The sequence below is a fragment of the Aspergillus uvarum genome (assembly GCF_003184745.1).
Source record: "Aspergillus uvarum CBS 121591 unplaced genomic scaffold BO82scaffold_74, whole genome shotgun sequence".
NCBI lineage: Eukaryota > Fungi > Ascomycota > Eurotiomycetes > Eurotiales > Aspergillaceae > Aspergillus > Aspergillus uvarum.
Window position 1 is genome coordinate 166749 of NW_020291371.1, and position 17203 is coordinate 183951.

A 17203-nucleotide genomic window follows, 5' to 3' on the forward strand; every position below is an offset into this window, starting at 1 on the left:
ACATGCTCTCGGCTTCTTGACCTAGTTGCACCTTCACTCCCAAACATGGTGCGCGGCGGAGAAAAGAGCCCCAATTAGAGTACATGACCTCATCGTACCTTCTAGGTGTTGCCATTCTTCAACTAGTACGACACTGAAAATTTCCTCCTCAGATTTATGTAGAATGGATGGTGATCATGTAAGCCACCGAAAGCATGTTAGCACCCCCTAAGACCTTGAATGATGACCAAGTAAGGGTGATAAGCGACCGACCCTTTCAAACCGACTGAGCAAGAATTGACATACGGATGTAATCCTCAATGTTCAGGGTCATAGGTGAAAAAGGTGCTGCCTGACAGTGACTTACTACAAGGCCATAGTATCGAGCAACAAACAGCCCATCTAAAGGATGGTCATTCTGAAAGGATCGAGTTACCATCTTGGTTTTTGATTGATGCCTGGCAACTTGGACCCACCCCGGAAGGGTCTCCGGAAAGTTGTGGAGATGGTGGAGCCCGATCACTGCCGCCATCCAAGCAAAGGGTCCATCTTATCTTGGCGAGTTGGCTCCGCTCGTCAGGCAACCATCTCACATCTGTCAGAAGACTGGGTTTTTACCCCTTTCGGAACCAAATTAAACTCCTTTACCCCAAGTGAATTCCATACAGTAGCCTAGTGCTGATGCAGGAACCAATATGGGTAGATTATTGGCGAGATCCGAGCTACGAGATGGGGATCTTTTGGGGGCTTAGACGTGAGACTTGACCAGCCATCGCCCAGATCCTTCCTATGCAGTACATCTTTTGCCGGCAGCCATGATATTCTGGTATACCAAGCAACATAGCCAGAAGTATTGATGTATCCTACATCTTATATAAACCCCTTGCTTCCACCTCCATCCCATTCTCATCGATCAAACCTCAACATCAGACCAGCCACCCAGCAAATTGTCAAACCATCCTCAACACAGACACAATGCCTTGCAACGTCATCAACAACCCTAGCTTCGAGGCCGGCGCTCTCGACGGATGGTACGCTTCCACTGGAAACGTCGCCAACATCGTACAGGGCACCATTGCGCACGCCGGCAAATACTACCTGTAACAATTCCCTCCCTCATCTCATCCTCAACCTCGATCCCATCTAACCCTCCCGCCTCACAAACCTTAGTGATGTCACCGGCACGGAAAAAGTCCCCCAAGTTTCCGTCGCCCAGGACCTGTACTGGCTCGACGACGAGAACAAGCACAACCTCACCCTGTGGGTTCGCGTGGCCGACCCCATCCCCAGCACCGGCCACTGCGAAGTGAGCGCCTATCTCGGCGAGGACCCCCAGGCGGGTGCCATTGCCTCTGACTTCATCTGGCACGCCAACGAGTGGATCCAGCTGACTGGATCCATTCAGCCCCCGGCGCGGGATTTGACCCTGCACTTTGTCGGCTCCTGCGTTAACGCTGGGAAGGAGGCGCCCGCGCATATCCTGTTTGATGACGTGGTCCTGAGTGACTGCTAAATGTGGCTGTGAATTGGCGGGTAGAGTGCCACAGAACGTTGAACATGATCGGAATTTCCACGTTGAGGATATACTGTATAGAGGAGTGTACTGTATATAACCGGTGGAAGAGAGGAAGCACCAATAGTCCCGCTGCATATATGTCCGTGCGATGCTCCACTCTTATAATCCTGTTTATTGGCGCCCAAGATGTATGTTATTCATGTGTCGACTCCGGAGTGACGCAACAAAGCTTCTCCTCCTTCTTCTATTCAGTGGTCCTTCGATAGATTTCTTTATAGACATATTTGATCCTGTTCCAAAAACTAGAAGACACGTCTGGCTTCCGATTAACTGTTAACGGGAGGCCCGCAAGCATAACCAACAACGAAACGAGCGCCACCTGTGATCAGGATAGGGCACGAATACCATTCACTAATCAATGACATGCCTGGTTGAAATATGTATTATTAGATGTTGTACTTCTTTTGTTTAACTATTATTATGCCGCCTAGGCAAACAGATAGCAGTGATATCAAAGAAGGCTACGGGTCGTTTCAAGTTGTTCATAGTTCCCCTTTCATGTCGCCGCTATCTAAGTTTCCTTCAAGCTTCGCCCTCAACCACGGAATCTCCTCCAATCCGTACCGATAGGCCCGAAACAACGCATTCGACTCCCCCGGAAACAACCGCGCCGTCGCCTTATCGGGATACGGCGCGAAGTGGGGATTGACATACTCCCAGCAGATCTCGCCCTCGCGTGTAACCTCAAACACCCGGCCAAAAGTACTCTCGCACAGCAGCGTGTTCCCGTTCCGCAACCGCTGGGCACTGCCCATGAAGGGCGTGAAGAAGGCGATCGGCTGCGAGCGATCGCGGTACTCCCAGACGACCTGCTTCGTGGCACGGTCGACCTCGATGGCGCGGGAGTAGGTGATCGACTCGCCGGTGCGAAAGGCCCCGTTATCGAAGATGAGAATGTTGCCGTTGTCCAGCTCGGTGGCGTTGTGCTGCTGCGCCAGGGTTTCGGGCCCCAGGTGCCAGACGATGGCGCCGGTGGCCTTCTCGATGATGAGCACCGCGGACACGGAGCGCAGCGAGGCCAGGATGTGCCGCCCGTCGCGCAGGGGTAGGACCGAGTTGATGAGTGGGTAGTGCTCGCGGGTGTAGTGCGGCTGCAGGGGGAACTCCGCCGCGCGGGGCAGCAGGTGCTCTGAGACCTTCCACTGCCACACCAGCTGTCCGGTTGCGTCGACTTCCTTGATTGTGTCCGCGTACGTCAGGCCGTCGATCTCGCTGCCGGGAACGCCGCCGAGCACCTGCGCTGCTTGCGCGGCGGGCAGCGGTTCGAGACTCGTGTAGAGCAGGCGCCCGTCGCCGTAGTGGTATTGGTCATGGTGAGCGAGGGGGTCGGTAAACTGGCGCACGATGGTGCCCTCCGGACTGAGCTCGCTCATGATACCCCCGCCGTACTTGTTGAAGAAGGGGAAGGGGTGTGGGCCGCCGTCGTGAGTGGTTTGGTTTGGGGAGGGGCGAAGCGTGTTGACGGCCAGGTTGCCGTTGGGGAGAATTCGCGCGTGGCGGCCGATTCGACCGGGGAGCTTCCAGGTGTGTACCTCTTTGCCATCAATGTCAATGAGGTGCGCTCGGTCGCTGGTGAGAGGGCAGAAGAGTGTGTAGCCTCCGAAAGACCGTTGCTTGTCGACTCCGATGAGACCAACGCCTCGTCTTTTCAGGGTGTTTTGCTCCATTGCTGGGAAGGTGAGAATGTGAAGGTCCGTTGGCGAAGGTGATTCTGCATAGAGGCGAAAGCTCAAAGGGTTGAAATCGATTTCTTAAATGGACGGTGCTGACGTTGACTGGGTATTGGGTGCCTGCATAAACAAGATGCCGCGGGCCGGCGGCTTGCCGGCGGCATCCCGCCGGCATCGGATCCCTCCGCATATCTGCTACAGTGATACTCATTCTGATATCAGAACATGGTTTTATCACCTCATCTCTCAACCTATCCCATGCAAGAATTCGATCAGTACTGAAAGGAGCAAATGCAGGATAAAAATGGAGGGATCTCGTCCTAAGCATGCTGGGAGGCATTGCTATGCTCCAATCGATCTTTGATGCCAGTATGACTGCCTCAACCAAGTCGATGTCTATAGTGCCTGTTTCAAAGGAGACCTACTCCCAAGAGCCAAACGACCACATCGATGGCCTTATCACAATCCCGGGGTATGACCCGGACCTCCAACCCACAGTTGGAGAAATCCGCAAAGCCAAGATAAAGGCCGATTTGTGCATCCTCCCTTTCATCGTGGTCTGCTTCTGCTTTTTGCAGTTCGACCGCACGAACATCGGCAATGCTTTGACAGATACGCTGCGGGCTGATATTAATGTGAGCAACTCGGCGATCAACATGGCCCAGACCCTGTTTACCGTGGGCTTCATCATCACCGAGTTGCCTTTCAACGTTATCAGTCGATACATAGGCCCCGAAAGATTCTTGCCCATCACAATGCTTCTCTGGGGTGTCGCCACATGGTCCCAGATCTTCATCAAGAATAAGTCGGGGCTGATCGCCGCCCGATTCTTCATCGGAGCCCTTGAAGGCGGCTATATCCCCGGGTTCGCCCTCTACATCTCGCGGTATTATACCCACCAGGAGCTTGCGCTGCGATATGCGATATTTTGGGCCTCGAATAGCTTTGCTGGCATTCTTGGCGGCCCTCTTTCGATAGGTCTCCTCTCACTAGGCGGTCGAAATGGACTTCACGGGTGGCAGTGGCTTTTTTTGATTGGTGAGTTATTCTTTGAGTCCCCCCTCAAACAGTCCGACTGACAATAAAGCAGAGGGCCTCATTACGTGTTTTCTTGGTATTGTGGCATACCTATACCTCCCACACAGCCCTGTCCGCCCTAAGACCTTCTTTCGTCGATCCTACAATATCTTCACTATTCGCGAGGCCTCTATCTTGGTAACCCGGGTGCTCAACGACGACCGCACCAAGGCACAACAAGCACAAGGGCGTCACCAGCGGCGGACTATCACACTCTCAGATGTGCACAGCACCTTTACCGACTGGCGCCTCTATGGACACCTGATCGCCGCCTTCTTGTCGATGTTAATGATCTCTCCGATGAACACCTATGCGCCCTCAATCATCAAAAGTCTCGGCTTTACCAGCCTGCAAGCCAATGGTCTCAACTCTGTCGGTAGCGCTGGCGCATTGCTCCTGTCCATTACGTTGGCATACAGTAGTGACCGGTCGCAGGAGCGTGGGCTGCACATTGCCATCGGGTATCTTTGGGGCGCCGCGGGGCTGTTGTGGTTGGCATTGGCGCCGGATTCTCGTGGAAAATGGTTGCTCTACGGTATGTGCGTTTTCTTCTTTGTGCTCCTCTGTCTGAATGATGTATTCTTTTCTTTTTCTCTTCTTGGAATTATTCTTTTACCCATAACGGACACTGATAGCAAGCACCAGGGGGAGTCGTGTGGACACAGATGGGGATGGGCTGCGCCCAAGCGATCAGCGCCGCCTGGCTGACGACCAAGATGCCGGAGCGGAAGCGGCCGGTGGCACTGGCGGCGTATGTCATGAGTATCCAGCTGGCGAATCTGCCTGGCAATCAGTTGTTCCGATCGCAGGGTATGTTGCTGTGATTTGTTTGTGGCTCTCTTATATTTTTTGAAGGCTAACAAAACTAAACAGACGCACCGCGGTATACCCGTGGGCTTATCATTGCCGCCTCTTGCGCAATCGGAGGAGCCGTCATCATTTTAGTTTGGAAGGTGCTCTACCGCATGTTCGATCATGAGGATAATATAGCGGAGAAAGAGCAGGCAAGACCTTACGATCCAAGCCGAAGGGAGGATCGACCATGAGAAAAATGACACCGAGCGGACATCAACTGGAGATGTAGCTATACAATGATCACTGTTGAATACCAGGCAATTAGTCAAGTATTTGTTTGCTAAGGGGCCTCTAGAAAGCAAATATGTCTTTGAACTTGTTTATTGGATTGTTTGTAGAGCTAGCTGACTAGACTCACTTGCGGCTGATTTTGCTTGTTCACCACGCAAAAGGATAGTGAAGTGCATAAGATAGGTTACAGTCTTGCAAGGTATAGCTGCAGGGTAATTTCAAGTACCTTATCAATGCCGCTAAACCACATTGGACCTGCTATCACCCCATTCCACGCTAAATTTCGCCATTGGCCCACTTCCCGATAAGATAAGCGCTCAATCAGCTTTTGAAGTGTTAGGCTCTTGACGACCGCCATGTCTTCAAACCTTGCTCGAACCATGCCTCCTGTACGATCGGCTAGGGCCTCGAAGGCGTGTACCTCGTGCCGCAAGAACAAAACACGATGCTATACGTCCCAAGGACCCGGTAGCGGCTGTCTTCGGTGCGCGACACTAGCGCAGCCTTGCTCGCTGGATTCCGAGCCGACAAGCCCTAATTACAGGTCGAGCTCGTCAGCTCATTGCCTGCCGGAACATACTCAGAACACAAGAACCATCGCTCTTGAGGTAAATCAGCGGAGTGCTGTTGATGAGAGGTACTATCTCTTCCTGCACATGTTGTGCTCCCGATATTGAGCATAGTCGAGAGCTCACAGCCATAAGCACAGAATCGGCAGACTGGAAAAAACGGTAGAGAGTTTGATCGATCGCCTCGACGCCAAAATCGATGCGCTAGCTAGCCGATTCGACGACAAACCACCCTCAAGAGAAGAACAGAATGCCATTGATCATGATCCAGCTCCTGTGCTCCTCATCAGGGAGGCTGCATTAGACGCTGGCGTACGCTCACCGGAGCAGAATGAAGTTCGTCCCGAAACGTATGCCGACCCAATATCTTCAGGGCTGGTTTCATCTTCTATTGCCCACTCATTGGTCGAACTGTGAGTGTGCACCCTCCGTAAGATTTGGACTGTCACCAACTTACACTAGGCTGGTAGATTTCATACCCACTACGGCCGATGGGTGAAGTTTCCAGAGGATCTCTCAACGCCGGCCCTTTTCTCACAAATCAGACGGTCGCCGCTCCTTACGTGCAGTGTCTTGCTAATTGCAGTCCGACACACCACGCAAGACCTTGCGGACAGACTCGCGCCTCAGTTGTTCCGAGAAGCACAACGCCTTGTTACCTCCTCGTTACTCGTGGTCCCACAGACGACGCCATTCTTCCAGGCGGTCCTGATCCTGAGCCTATGGTCGACGACCATCGGTCAAGTGCCGCTGAGCATCGACAGCTGGCTTTTGACCGGCTATGGTTTGCAGCAGGCATTGATTAGCCCGGACTTTATGGAAGTTATGCGACCCGACGCAGCTCTCCCAACCGTACAAGGACATATCGATGCATGGTGTCTTTGGAATCATCTATGCCTAGCTCACTTGCAGCATGTCCCCCCCTTGTCGCTTGTACAAAGCCTACCTTACTGACCTATTTCTCAGATACTGTGTAGGCACCCGCCGCCAGGCTCTCCTGGCCGACGTCGACATCGAACGCTGCGCACGGTTTATGCAAACGGCCAGCATCACTAACTACGAAGCCAGAATGATCGCCGAGGTCAAGCTCTACTGGATCATCTACCGCAGGTGTTGCGGGTCGCAACCGGATCTCAAGACCGTGAAACGTGCTCTAGCAAACTGGCAGCAAGAGTTTCTCGCACTGTTTAGTATCTGCCCTCCCCTTGTTTACTCGCTGTGCGGTCCCTAACAATGCCTCCAGCGCAACCTCGCTCCCAGTTCCTGCGCATGGGCTTTCATTTCGCGCACCTCCTCGCCTACAGCAATTGCCTGAAATCGGCCTCTCAAGAGTCATCCGCCACCATGACCAGTAGCAGCAGCAGTGCATCCCTCGTCGCCGGAATGCTGCCCCACGCGAAGAACATTATCAACCTCGCCATCGACACCACAGACGACCGAACCCGCCACCTGACAGATCAAATCTACCACCTCGTCACGTTCGCGGCGCTCACCCTCTGTCGCCTCGTGCACACCTACGAGTCAAATCTGGGTGCCACCGGCCACGATCTGGACGCCCTGGACGGTCTGGTGGTGAACCTCGTCGACTGGCTGCGGTCGATCGGGCTTCCAACGAGCCACACGGCGTATATGCTGGGCGACATTGTGTTCGCGCGGTTTGTCAAATTGCGCCCACATTCGCGAGTGCTGGCGTCGAGCACCGCCGGGAGAGTGGGAGGGGATGAGGAGGGTGTCGGCTTGGCGCAATCGCTTCTCCATGACAGGTCTTTCTCAGATGAGGTTCCGGCGCTTGCGTATCCGGGCTTTATGGGGCTGGAGCTTTTTGACATGGGGCTGGGCGGGGCGGAGGTGTCGTGGCCGCAATGGGAGGGGGAGATGTATTCGTCGACGTAGGCAGCGTTTTTCGGGGGAGTAGACATGTGCGGACATAGAGTGAGGGGGAGGGAGGGACTTTTCAGGTGTACTGTGACGAGAATCCCCTCACGGTCCAACCATATCTTCTTATTTTTTAGACCGGAGAAGCGAAGAGTCGCGCCTCCTCTAGTCTCGAAACTGAAGAAACTGGCCGAATTCCCCTTTTCGCTTTCTTTGTTTCGGGGTAGATGGTTGTAGGACCTGGGATAAAAGGTACTTCTCCTCAATACAGGCCATTCCTGCCACCCATACTTTTTCGAGTCCACAGATTCCGAGGCGGTTCTCTCTAACAAGTGGCATTCATTGAAGGTCTTCACATGGGTAGTGGCGATATGAATTTGATGCACCAAGTATATAAGAGCATGGCATTCTTTCGCCTCACCCCATTCATACCATCAACCCCACACAAAGTACCAACCTCCTAACCGACATTTCCATCTATGAAACACTAGCGACCATGGCTCCCACGTGGCACCCCGACCTCCGCAAGTACGCGTACGCGAAGCACGAAGACCTGAAAAAGCTCCAAGTGCTGCTGGAGGAAGTGCGCGGCGACGCCGGGACATGCGATCTGTGCCAGACGGGCCGAAGCGAGCACCAAGGCGCGCTGTATGAATGCTGGGCCTGTCGGCATGCGTACCACCATACGTGCATTGACGTGCTGCGGGCGCAGGCGGCGAACCGGGGCGAGCCGTTGGCGTACGGGTGCCCGCACTGCGGCCGGCCGTGGGCGACGGTCGCCATGTTGGAGCAGCAGGCCGAGGAGGCGGCCCGGCGCCCCGCGCCCGGCCGCTCCCCGCGCCGCGGCCTCCCCTATTCCGACGGGATGTATGCTTTCGCTTTTGGGGCGGCCACGCGCCAGTATTTCTGTCAATGGGAGGACCGCGTCACGGGCGGGGTCTGCAGGCAGGGACCGTTTGACACCTTCGAGCACTTCTATCGCCACCATACCACAGCACACGCGGAGATCCTCATCTACCAGTGTGACCTCTGCGAGCCGGTGCAGGGGTTCGTCTCGGCGCACTTGCTCATCCAGCATAACAAGGACGTTCACTACGGGGATCCGCGGCCGTGCGATAGGCCTAAGCCGTCGGCTTCCGCTACGGCGACTGAAGGCGAGGCTGTTGATCCTTCTGTGTCACTGGTGGAGAAATTAGAACTCATGGACCTGGACGTGGTCGAAAGCATCGAGGACGACGCCATGCACTTGGATGAATAGGCGAGTTGCGGGCTGTGTGGTCATTGTCCCGGAGTACAGTACGTCTGCCGGCATGAGAATGTCTGAGCTGCATATCTCAGTAGACCACAATCTCAGTACGTCTATTGATATTCTGATATCTTTGGTCGCGCTTTGACAAAACTAGGAAAGAAAAGAAAACAACCTGGAAGGAAATACCAGGATAAGAGAGAGTACAAAATCTCCTTTAAAAGGAGGGTATCGGCCGTGAAGCCATGAGTACAATTATCGCTAATCTAATGAATTCACCTCCCAAGTCCCAGAAAGTACACCGCACACACTCATACATATTTCACATATTTGTTTACTCAATCGAGCAGATAGGGTGCGCAAGAACAATGACCACTCACCACCAGAGACCAATCCGCACACCATCTTATCCAATGTGGCTCGGTTTCCCCACCCCTTCCCTTTGCGAAGGGATTTCATCATCTTTATTCAGAATAGATCCATAGATGCAACTATTGCTCTCATTAGACATCAATTGGGGCTGTGGTTTAGTGGTATAATATTCCCTTAGCATGGGAGAGGTCCGGGGTTCGATTCCCCGCAGCTCCATCTTTTTTTGTCTTTTTGCCAGCCATCACCAATAACTGGCGAGGATCTGTGGTCAGATGGTGGGGACGGGTGGTGGGTCTGCGAGCTCTGGTGCGATAAACCAGTTTGAGAGAAGGGCGGTAAGATTTGCTGGAAGAAGCGCCAGTTGCTTTGTCCCTAAGATATAACACCATTCAAGACACTTGTGAGACTTCTCATGGCGGGACTCCATTCGGCCGATGGACCTCTTCATCTTTAACCACATCGAACACTGTCATATTTAAGACTATACGCACCAGAAATGTTGTGTCATTTGTTTTATGTTAGGCTGCCTACTATTATCTTTTCCCCGAACCACGCTAAACAATTTATGGATGTCCGAAGTCTCCCTTCATTTGAATACAGCCCTGTAGACACGCCACCTGGTGTCACGATCAACATATGCACAGTTATAAAGTGGCCACCGCATCGCAGACTTCCTTCCCTACATGAAGGAACTGGGACCATCGATCATGGATTCAACGCCGCGCGGCAATTACACGTGATGCTGAAACCGCCAGGATGGTAGATTTTAGTCGCAACAGCCCGACACTTCAGGCAGGTGCTGGTGACTTCAACAGTAGATCCCTGTTGGTAATGAGTCACGACGAAATGATACCCATTTGCCAACTCACGCTCGCTTCGCAATTGCTGTGCGAGGCCAGTCTGAAGCTCAAGCGACTTCTCAAGTCGTCTCTGCGATTCCTTGGCCCGTCTCTGCGATTCCTTAGCCCGTCTCTCCGAGTCTTTCATTTTTCCGTTCAAGATTTTCAGCACTCGGAAGGACGCATCGTGCGTGAAGAGATTGATGCGATTGTCGGTCCCTAAAAAATCGTCGAGATGGTCGGCGACGGTCGCTGCAAGCCTTTCGCGAAGTACGTCGTCATCGGCAATCTTGAAAGCCATATTCACCGCGTCAGCAAAGCCCTCCGGGGACCACGGCAGTCGCAGCGTCTCGTCAACCTTCTTGTGAACGAGCTCGTTGAGTCCCAGCACGTGGTAGTAATCCGCGATCTCGGCCATATGGATGTGCGCAACAAGGTTCTTCGAGAGATCTGCGACGACGGCAGCAGTGGTAACAGCAGCGGTAGTGGCGGCGGAGGGAGAAAGAGAGGGAGGCAGCACGGGGCTCTGGTCTGAAGGACCCTTATCTGCCATACAAAGAAATCGCAGTTAGCCTGGTTCCAGCCATGAGAAGTCAGAGTTGGCCTCGTGAGAACACACCGGCGTCGTTGGTGAGATCATAGTCTCCGGTATAGAGAAATTGTACCAGGTTGCGTACTGAGAATAGTGGAAACTTTTCAATGCGATAGATGCCGGAACAACCCTCCTTGATAGAAGTCAGTTTTCGTGGTAGTTAGTTTTGATTGGGCGTTTCAGATCAGACCTTGAAGCCACCGGCGCAGGCAGCTGCGAATGCTTGTATCTGAGAGCAGACGATTACTTTATGGACGGGAATCTTGACACCGTCACACTCCAGAGCGAAATCGGAGTATCCCCCCATTTTTGCCCTCTTGTAGACAAACCCGTTGACTGTGTCCTTGTGATCTTCAGACTCGTTACGCTTGTGGGCCATCTGGACGGACATTCATGTGCAGTTGATCGGATCAGGAGGAGGTAAAGGAACGTGGCAAGCCAGAGATTGGAAAGAAGGCGAAACAGATTCATGTAGTGTAAGGGAGATAACACTAGAGAGTTGCTCTCACTCATGGTAGTGCGTATGTTGTGTTTGTCATGGTTATTTGCCACCTCAGGCATCGATGTCTCATTTCTTCTCCCAGTTGGCTTTTCACTTCTTTATCTTCTGTTGTACACTAAGTTGTCGACCTCCCATTCGCCTTCCTGGCACTGCTCAGCTCTCTGGCCTGCCTCGCTTCCTCATAATTTTCTTAGTTTCCATCACTTTCAGGCCCTGATCACCTTTCCAGAACCACTTAGCCAACCAACGATTAAATCATTGTCAACTGGGTCACTGGCCGTGATCAACCTGAGGAGAAAGCATTCAATACGTTTGTCAAACTCTCAAACTCTACTCAACATAGGCTCATATTGCGTCTTGACGCTGATCAGTGATTTGACGTTGCCAGCTATTCATTAGATGTATCGGACGAGGGGTGAAAGAGCGAAAGTCTGTGCCAACGCAGAGCTTTCACCGGGTCGGAATGCCTACTCCCTCCAAAACCCGAGAGAACTACATTGAGTATTACACTACGGAAGACAAGAGCGGAGACTTGACCTACGTTTGACAAACCCGATCACGGCGCCAGCATGCTCGATGCTTGTCGCCTCGAAGTGGCTGAAGGCGTAAGCGAGAGTCGTAGTTCTCTCAACCCTGAGCCTCACCCTCCAACCCCTTCCTCGCTCTTTACTTTCTTCTCTCCTCGGCAACATGGCCATCATCATGGAAAATGACCCTGGGCCAAAACAGCCTCTTGCGAGTCATCTACGCCATATCCCTTGGGACAAACTCCTTTCTTGCATTCCTAGGAGCCGAATATCGTCCGCCGGGAGGTGTGCGGTCCATTGCCAGCATTAGGCCTTTGCTATTTAAGATAATGACTTTGCTCGCGTAAACGCACGGGCACAAAACTCGCCGGTGAACACGCCAGCCAGATTCGACGGAAGATAGTGACCTACCGCGTCTGCTGAAGTACCGCTCCGCACCTGGCAGGGAGTGCCCGATATCCCCTCACCCGAAAGATTTGGATTTGCAGTATAGTTGGTGTATAAGACGGGCAGGTTGAAGAAACACGGCGGGAGGGAGGAGGTCGAGTATTCGGACCCGGGAATAATTGTGCTGAGAGGGGTGTAAGCTGCATGATAGCGGTTGTTCATCGACTGGCATTGTAGGGAGCTCCTAATCAGAGCGGTCTGGTTAATCTTATAAGCGTTATACATCAGGTCCGAGACGTTGCGGCTGAGCGGTCCGGAGATGTCCGTGCTGCATGCCCCCGATCCGGGGATTTCAAGCGTGTAGCACACGGGGCCGCCAGCGTCCTGGTCTAGCACCACACCTCCCCAAGTTGAAGCGCATTCCTTGACAGAGTGACCGTTTTGGACGATATACACGTTCGCGCTGGCGAGTAGAAGACCGAGCAGGACCTGCTGGATAGGAAGGATGAGCTCGTCGACGACATTATTGCAGGCCATGTTGGGGTCGACGAAGCGGCCTCCGGCAAAGAATTTAGGGAGCCGGGTAGTGTAGTAGGCTCCAAATCGGTCACTGGATGTGTCAAGTGCATAGCTAGGGAAGGAGGAAAGATTGCCGGTAACGAAGACTGCCTGGGCGAGCTGAAAGACGCTGTTATTGTATTGCTGAAATCCGGCGAGAAAACGAGCTTTAAAAGCATTGGCAGGATCGGACAAAAAGGCACTGCTGTTTGTAGGGTCGGTGGGAGTATGGACAGCGGATATTGTACTGAACATCCCGCCGAGCAGTGTTGCAAAGGAGCTGGCGAAGCTGTCGATAGGACCGAGCCCGTTTCTGAGGACAGTAAGTCCGGCAGCTACGGCACCTATGACCCTGTCCAAACCGGCTTCGTCATTTTGCAGTATCAGATACCGACTTATATTGTTGGCTAGATCGTCAACTCTCAAAGCGGATATGAGATTATCTCCAAACACATCTGAAGCCATGTCCCGCAGGCACCGCTGAAAAATTGCGAAAGAGCGCCGAGCAAAAAAATATGGCACATGGTCAGTAACCAAAGGGCAAGTTTCAGGTATTGAGCAGGAGCTGTTATCGTTGAGATCCGCACAATTCGTGACATTGACCCCATCGAAAGCATTGAAGTGGGCATCGAGGTTCGGGAGTGTGCTTGTCAGAGCACGGCGAGTGGACAATGAATGACGAGTCGTCTCGAATTCCAACGCCAGCCCAGCTTGACTAGCATACCAGGAGTCCGTGGCCGATGCATCCATCAGTAACTGCTGACAATCACTTGTCACATTTGCGCTGTTCCAAGGGATATATCGCAGAACAGAGGACTTATAAATACAACTGGTGGTCGTGTTCCCCGGTAACAGTGGCAAGACCTGATAGTTCAGGTTATAGAATCCATCACTGCAAAAGGAATCAGGGCATTTACCTCCAGAGGCATGGTAAAGGATATCACCACCGGAAATAGGAGCTAGCACCATGGTAACATCGCTCCCGCCATGCACATATGGACCTTGAGCGAAATTTAGGCCAGTAGTCAGATTGCTGGCGATCACCTGAACACCATCACCAGTGGTGATGAAAAGCGCCAATTCGCTTGGATTATAACCTCTGACTGTCTCGTTGAGCACAAACGCCCATTGAGTCGTGTTAGAAAATGTCTCGTATCCTGCGGGCTTTTTCCAGAAGGTGGTAGTGAGCTCCCCGATGTCCTCAAAAGGACAAAGTTTATCGAAGGCCGGCGTCTGGTACCATATGGCGCCAGCTGCCTCATTCCCATTCTGAGGTCTCATTTCAGATGGGCCCTGAAACGCCCTGAAAGCGGTCGCAAACGAGTGAATGAGCGACTGCAGGCCTGTATGAGGCCAGATTGTCAAATTGGCGTAGTTGTTCAGCGCAGCATCGCCATTCTGTTCCGGCCAAAGATTTCCCAGATAGTGTCCCTCGGGACCGTCGTTCTACTTAAGTTACTTCTGCATGATATTCTAATATTCAAATCCGAAACAGATGACTCTTACCCAAGTAATGTATTCAACGAACTGCAACGTGTCACTCTGGATGTCCAAAATATCGCTCAGGCGTTGGATGAGATTCTCTCCACCTTGGCGATAGATATTTGTTCCATACTGCTCAGTCTAGTCAGTCCCAAATCTTCCTTGAGTGACATGATTGAGAAAGTTGCTCATACCGAATTCTTGTACTGCATAAGACTCAAGGCTGTTGACAGTCAGCGAACAACCCCAGACCGGAGAGGCACATAGGAAGACAAACGTATCATATAGGATGCACCCTGTCTAGCAGCCGCATCAATCACCACTTGATCCCGGACAATTCCTCCCAGCCCACCAGTCTGTTTCGAAGCCCGTTGCCCCAGACTTGGCCAGGCAGATTCCCAACTGAAGAGGCCATCAGTGAGATTTCCCCACGCATTCCACCAGCCCGCCTGACTGTCCCAGTAGCCCTCCGTGTCGTCGAGGTCCGGGAGCCAATACACCTCGAACCCCAGGTCAGATAACGAGGTTTTGAACTGATCCCACGTCGCCCACGTGCCCCCACCTGAGGTAAACGTACTGACCACATACTTGCCGTCAACCTGGTAGTACGCCTCGAGCGCCATCGTCTAATGACACAGGGAAACGTAGTCGGCTGCGCCTGCGCCGCCGCACGATGCCCCTCCCGACGCGTACACATCCATACTGATGAAGATCCCAAATTGGAGCTTCTGCGCCTCGATGTAGCGTCCCATCTCTTGGATTAGGTCCTTGGCGAACGCATCGGTCGGACATTGGACATTCAAGGCGAAGCCATCGAGACCCATCGCAATCGCGTCATTGACATCCTGATGGATATGGTCCTTTGTGGTGGTGCCGACCTGGTTGGGTTGATCAGGGCTTACTCACTCGTGGCTACGGGGGATGGTATGCTCGCCATGTAATGCGCAAATACTGCACGATCCGTAGCCTGGGCGATTGGCACCAGTGCCAGGGTCAGAGTTAGAAACTTTTGAAAAAGGGCCATTGGCATTTGTGTGTTGAAGAAGTGGCTTTCTTTGTTTTATTGTTGATGTATGGTGAGTCGGAGACAGCAAAAGGATAGACGGCAGTTGGTTCGGTTCCGAGACACTAGGAGTAGAAGGATGGAAAGCGAGTGGAGATAAAACAGAGATCCGATTAAGATGAGAAAAGAAACATCGATGCGTCGTCCGGTCCCAAATGCGGTGATGTCTATCCTGAATATATGCATTCGGAGGTTATATGGCAGCGTAGATGGTTATGAAGGTTTCGTTCATCGTGCGGAAGGCGCCAACCCATAAGGATGCTGAGCGAGATGAATTCTTTGTTGACAGTCTTGGAGAACAACTACCTGCCGAAAGGGAAACAGTTCGTAAGTTTCACCATGCGGCAAAAGCAAGAATGCTGACAATTGGTGTGCAAGCCAATCACCATAATTCCCCAACGTACGCGCCGCACGCGAGAATTGCCTGCATGCTGAACCCCTGGCGTCTAATTAGCTTTGATCTTGCAGAAGTCTCAAATCAGGGGATGATCGTGTCAAGCACAAAAGTCTAGCTCACCCAAAAGCTCATCCTTCCCAAAGCCGGGCAGACTTACCCATAGTCTCTTATTTGCCTTTTCTTTGGTCTATACCCGATTATAATGATAATCAACTAATCGCGAAGACAAAAGCTTAGAGCATCAGTCTTCATCCGAACCTAACAGTTCAGCTGCTTTAAGACCCCCTAATATTTGGAACATATCCATATTCGCACATGAAAGAGAATGTTCGTGTATCCAATACATCATGACGTCCAGAGATGACAGTAGACGGAGTAAGGTTTTGTACTCCGAGTGCTTACTCTGTATATAATATTAATTTATTTCCGCTAGAGGTTTGATACCTTTATATTTAGTTTATAAAATTTAGACTTATTTTTTTTAAATATTTTAACTATTTTAATTAGTAAATAGTAGCTTTTATTTTTGAAATATCTGCTTATATAGAATAATTCTTTTCTAAAGTAGATAAAGTACTTTAAAGGGATTTTAGTAAAGATTTAGTAAAAAATATACTACTTTTTTTTAGATAACAAAAAGTAGAAGAATTAGAAATCGTTTGAAACTACTTAATATAGTAGATATACTAGTTAGGTAAAATTAAAGCAGTTAAAAGTAGTCTTTTATTAATTATAAAACTAATGCTTAGAGATTTTTAATTCTCCTAAGGATTTTAAGTGCTTATATATATTTTGAAAAAAAGAGGGGTCAGCTTTATACTAATATATAGAGTGGCTTAACCTGACTGTTATACCTTAACCTTAATCTAGCCATAATCTAACAGTTAGATTAAAATATAAAAAATTTCTAACTGTATAGTTATAGTTAGATTAAAGTATAAATATTACTTTAACTAGTTATATCTAAAGATTAGAAAGTTTAAATATTATAAATAAATTAATAATTATAAGTTAATTTATAATATATATATTCTTTTTATATAAATAATATATAAAGTATAATATATTTTTAATTATAGTATAGTAATATTTTTTAATTCTAATCTATCTACTCTATCTACTTTACCTATTTTATTTATTTTATTTATTTTCTTTATTTTATTTATTTTATTTATTTTCTTTATTTTCTTTATTTTATTTATTTTATTTATTTTCTTTATTTTATTTATTTTATTTATTTTATTTATTTTATCTATTTTATTTATTTTATTCTTTGTAAAAGACTTTTATAAAGTTTAGTATAAAAAATAGTATTTATTATTTAATATACTAATAATTTTATATTACTTTTTATATTGTTTAGAATAGTAATTATAATAGTATAAAAATTATAAAAACCGGGTTTT

At 50.3% G+C, this 17203-nt stretch overlaps 7 protein-coding genes and 1 non-coding gene across 8 annotated transcripts; 5 read left to right on the forward strand and 3 right to left on the reverse strand.

Annotated features, from left to right (window-relative positions):
* Nucleotides 1–797: 797 nt before the first annotated feature.
* Nucleotides 798–1772, forward strand: BO82DRAFT_358655 (uncharacterized protein). The gene is made up of 2 exons (XM_025636356.1): nucleotides 798–1079; nucleotides 1150–1772. The coding sequence occupies exons 1-2, from the start codon at nucleotides 955–957 to the stop codon at nucleotides 1490–1492; spliced, it is 468 nt and encodes a 155-aa protein (XP_025487221.1). The 5' UTR covers nucleotides 798–954; the 3' UTR covers nucleotides 1493–1772.
* A 265-nt stretch (nucleotides 1773–2037) lies between these two features.
* BO82DRAFT_424839 (PQQ repeat-containing enzyme) lies at nucleotides 2038–3222 on the reverse strand (the record flags this gene model as incomplete). Its single annotated transcript, XM_025640309.1, has 1 exon — nucleotides 2038–3222. One exon carries the CDS (start codon nucleotides 3220–3222, stop codon nucleotides 2038–2040), a length of 1185 nt encoding a protein of 394 aa, XP_025487222.1.
* Nucleotides 3223–3617: 395 nt separating this feature from the next.
* Nucleotides 3618–5348, forward strand: BO82DRAFT_294873 (MFS general substrate transporter; the record flags this gene model as incomplete). The annotated part of the gene is made up of 4 exons (XM_025631838.1): nucleotides 3618–4267; nucleotides 4296–4837; nucleotides 4948–5112; nucleotides 5176–5348. The coding sequence occupies 4 exons, from the start codon at nucleotides 3618–3620 to the stop codon at nucleotides 5346–5348; spliced, it is 1530 nt and encodes a 509-aa protein (XP_025487223.1).
* A 396-nt stretch (nucleotides 5349–5744) lies between these two features.
* Nucleotides 5745–7850, forward strand: BO82DRAFT_378404 (Zn(II)2Cys6 transcription factor domain-containing protein; the record flags this gene model as incomplete). Its single annotated transcript, XM_025637628.1, has 5 exons — nucleotides 5745–5996; nucleotides 6207–6370; nucleotides 6428–6872; nucleotides 6949–7147; nucleotides 7201–7850. The coding sequence occupies 5 exons, from the start codon at nucleotides 5745–5747 to the stop codon at nucleotides 7848–7850; spliced, it is 1710 nt and encodes a 569-aa protein (XP_025487224.1).
* Nucleotides 7851–8253: 403 nt separating this feature from the next.
* BO82DRAFT_424840 (uncharacterized protein) lies at nucleotides 8254–9090 on the forward strand (the record flags this gene model as incomplete). The annotated part of the gene is made up of 1 exon (XM_025640310.1): nucleotides 8254–9090. Exon 1 carries the CDS (start codon nucleotides 8329–8331, stop codon nucleotides 9088–9090), a length of 762 nt encoding a protein of 253 aa, XP_025487225.1. The 5' UTR covers nucleotides 8254–8328.
* A 504-nt stretch (nucleotides 9091–9594) lies between these two features.
* Nucleotides 9595–9666, forward strand: BO82DRAFT_t289. Its single transcript has one exon. It is a non-coding gene; the product is annotated as a tRNA-Ala (tRNA).
* An 825-nt stretch (nucleotides 9667–10491) lies between these two features.
* Nucleotides 10492–11185, reverse strand: BO82DRAFT_250348 (BTB/POZ domain-containing protein; the record flags this gene model as incomplete). The annotated part of the gene is made up of 3 exons (XM_025630875.1): nucleotides 10492–10813; nucleotides 10905–11014; nucleotides 11072–11185. Coding segments are annotated over 3 exons (546 nt in total), but the record flags the coding sequence as incomplete, so codon positions are not given.
* Nucleotides 11186–13725: 2540 nt separating this feature from the next.
* On the reverse strand, nucleotides 13726–15218 carry BO82DRAFT_249929 (uncharacterized protein; the record flags this gene model as incomplete). The annotated part of the gene is given in 5 exon segments (XM_025630868.1): nucleotides 13726–14301; nucleotides 14362–14469; nucleotides 14532–14560; nucleotides 14615–14963; nucleotides 14982–15218. Coding segments are annotated over 5 exon segments (1299 nt in total), but the record flags the coding sequence as incomplete, so codon positions are not given.
* Between the last annotated feature and the right edge of the window lie 1985 nt (nucleotides 15219–17203).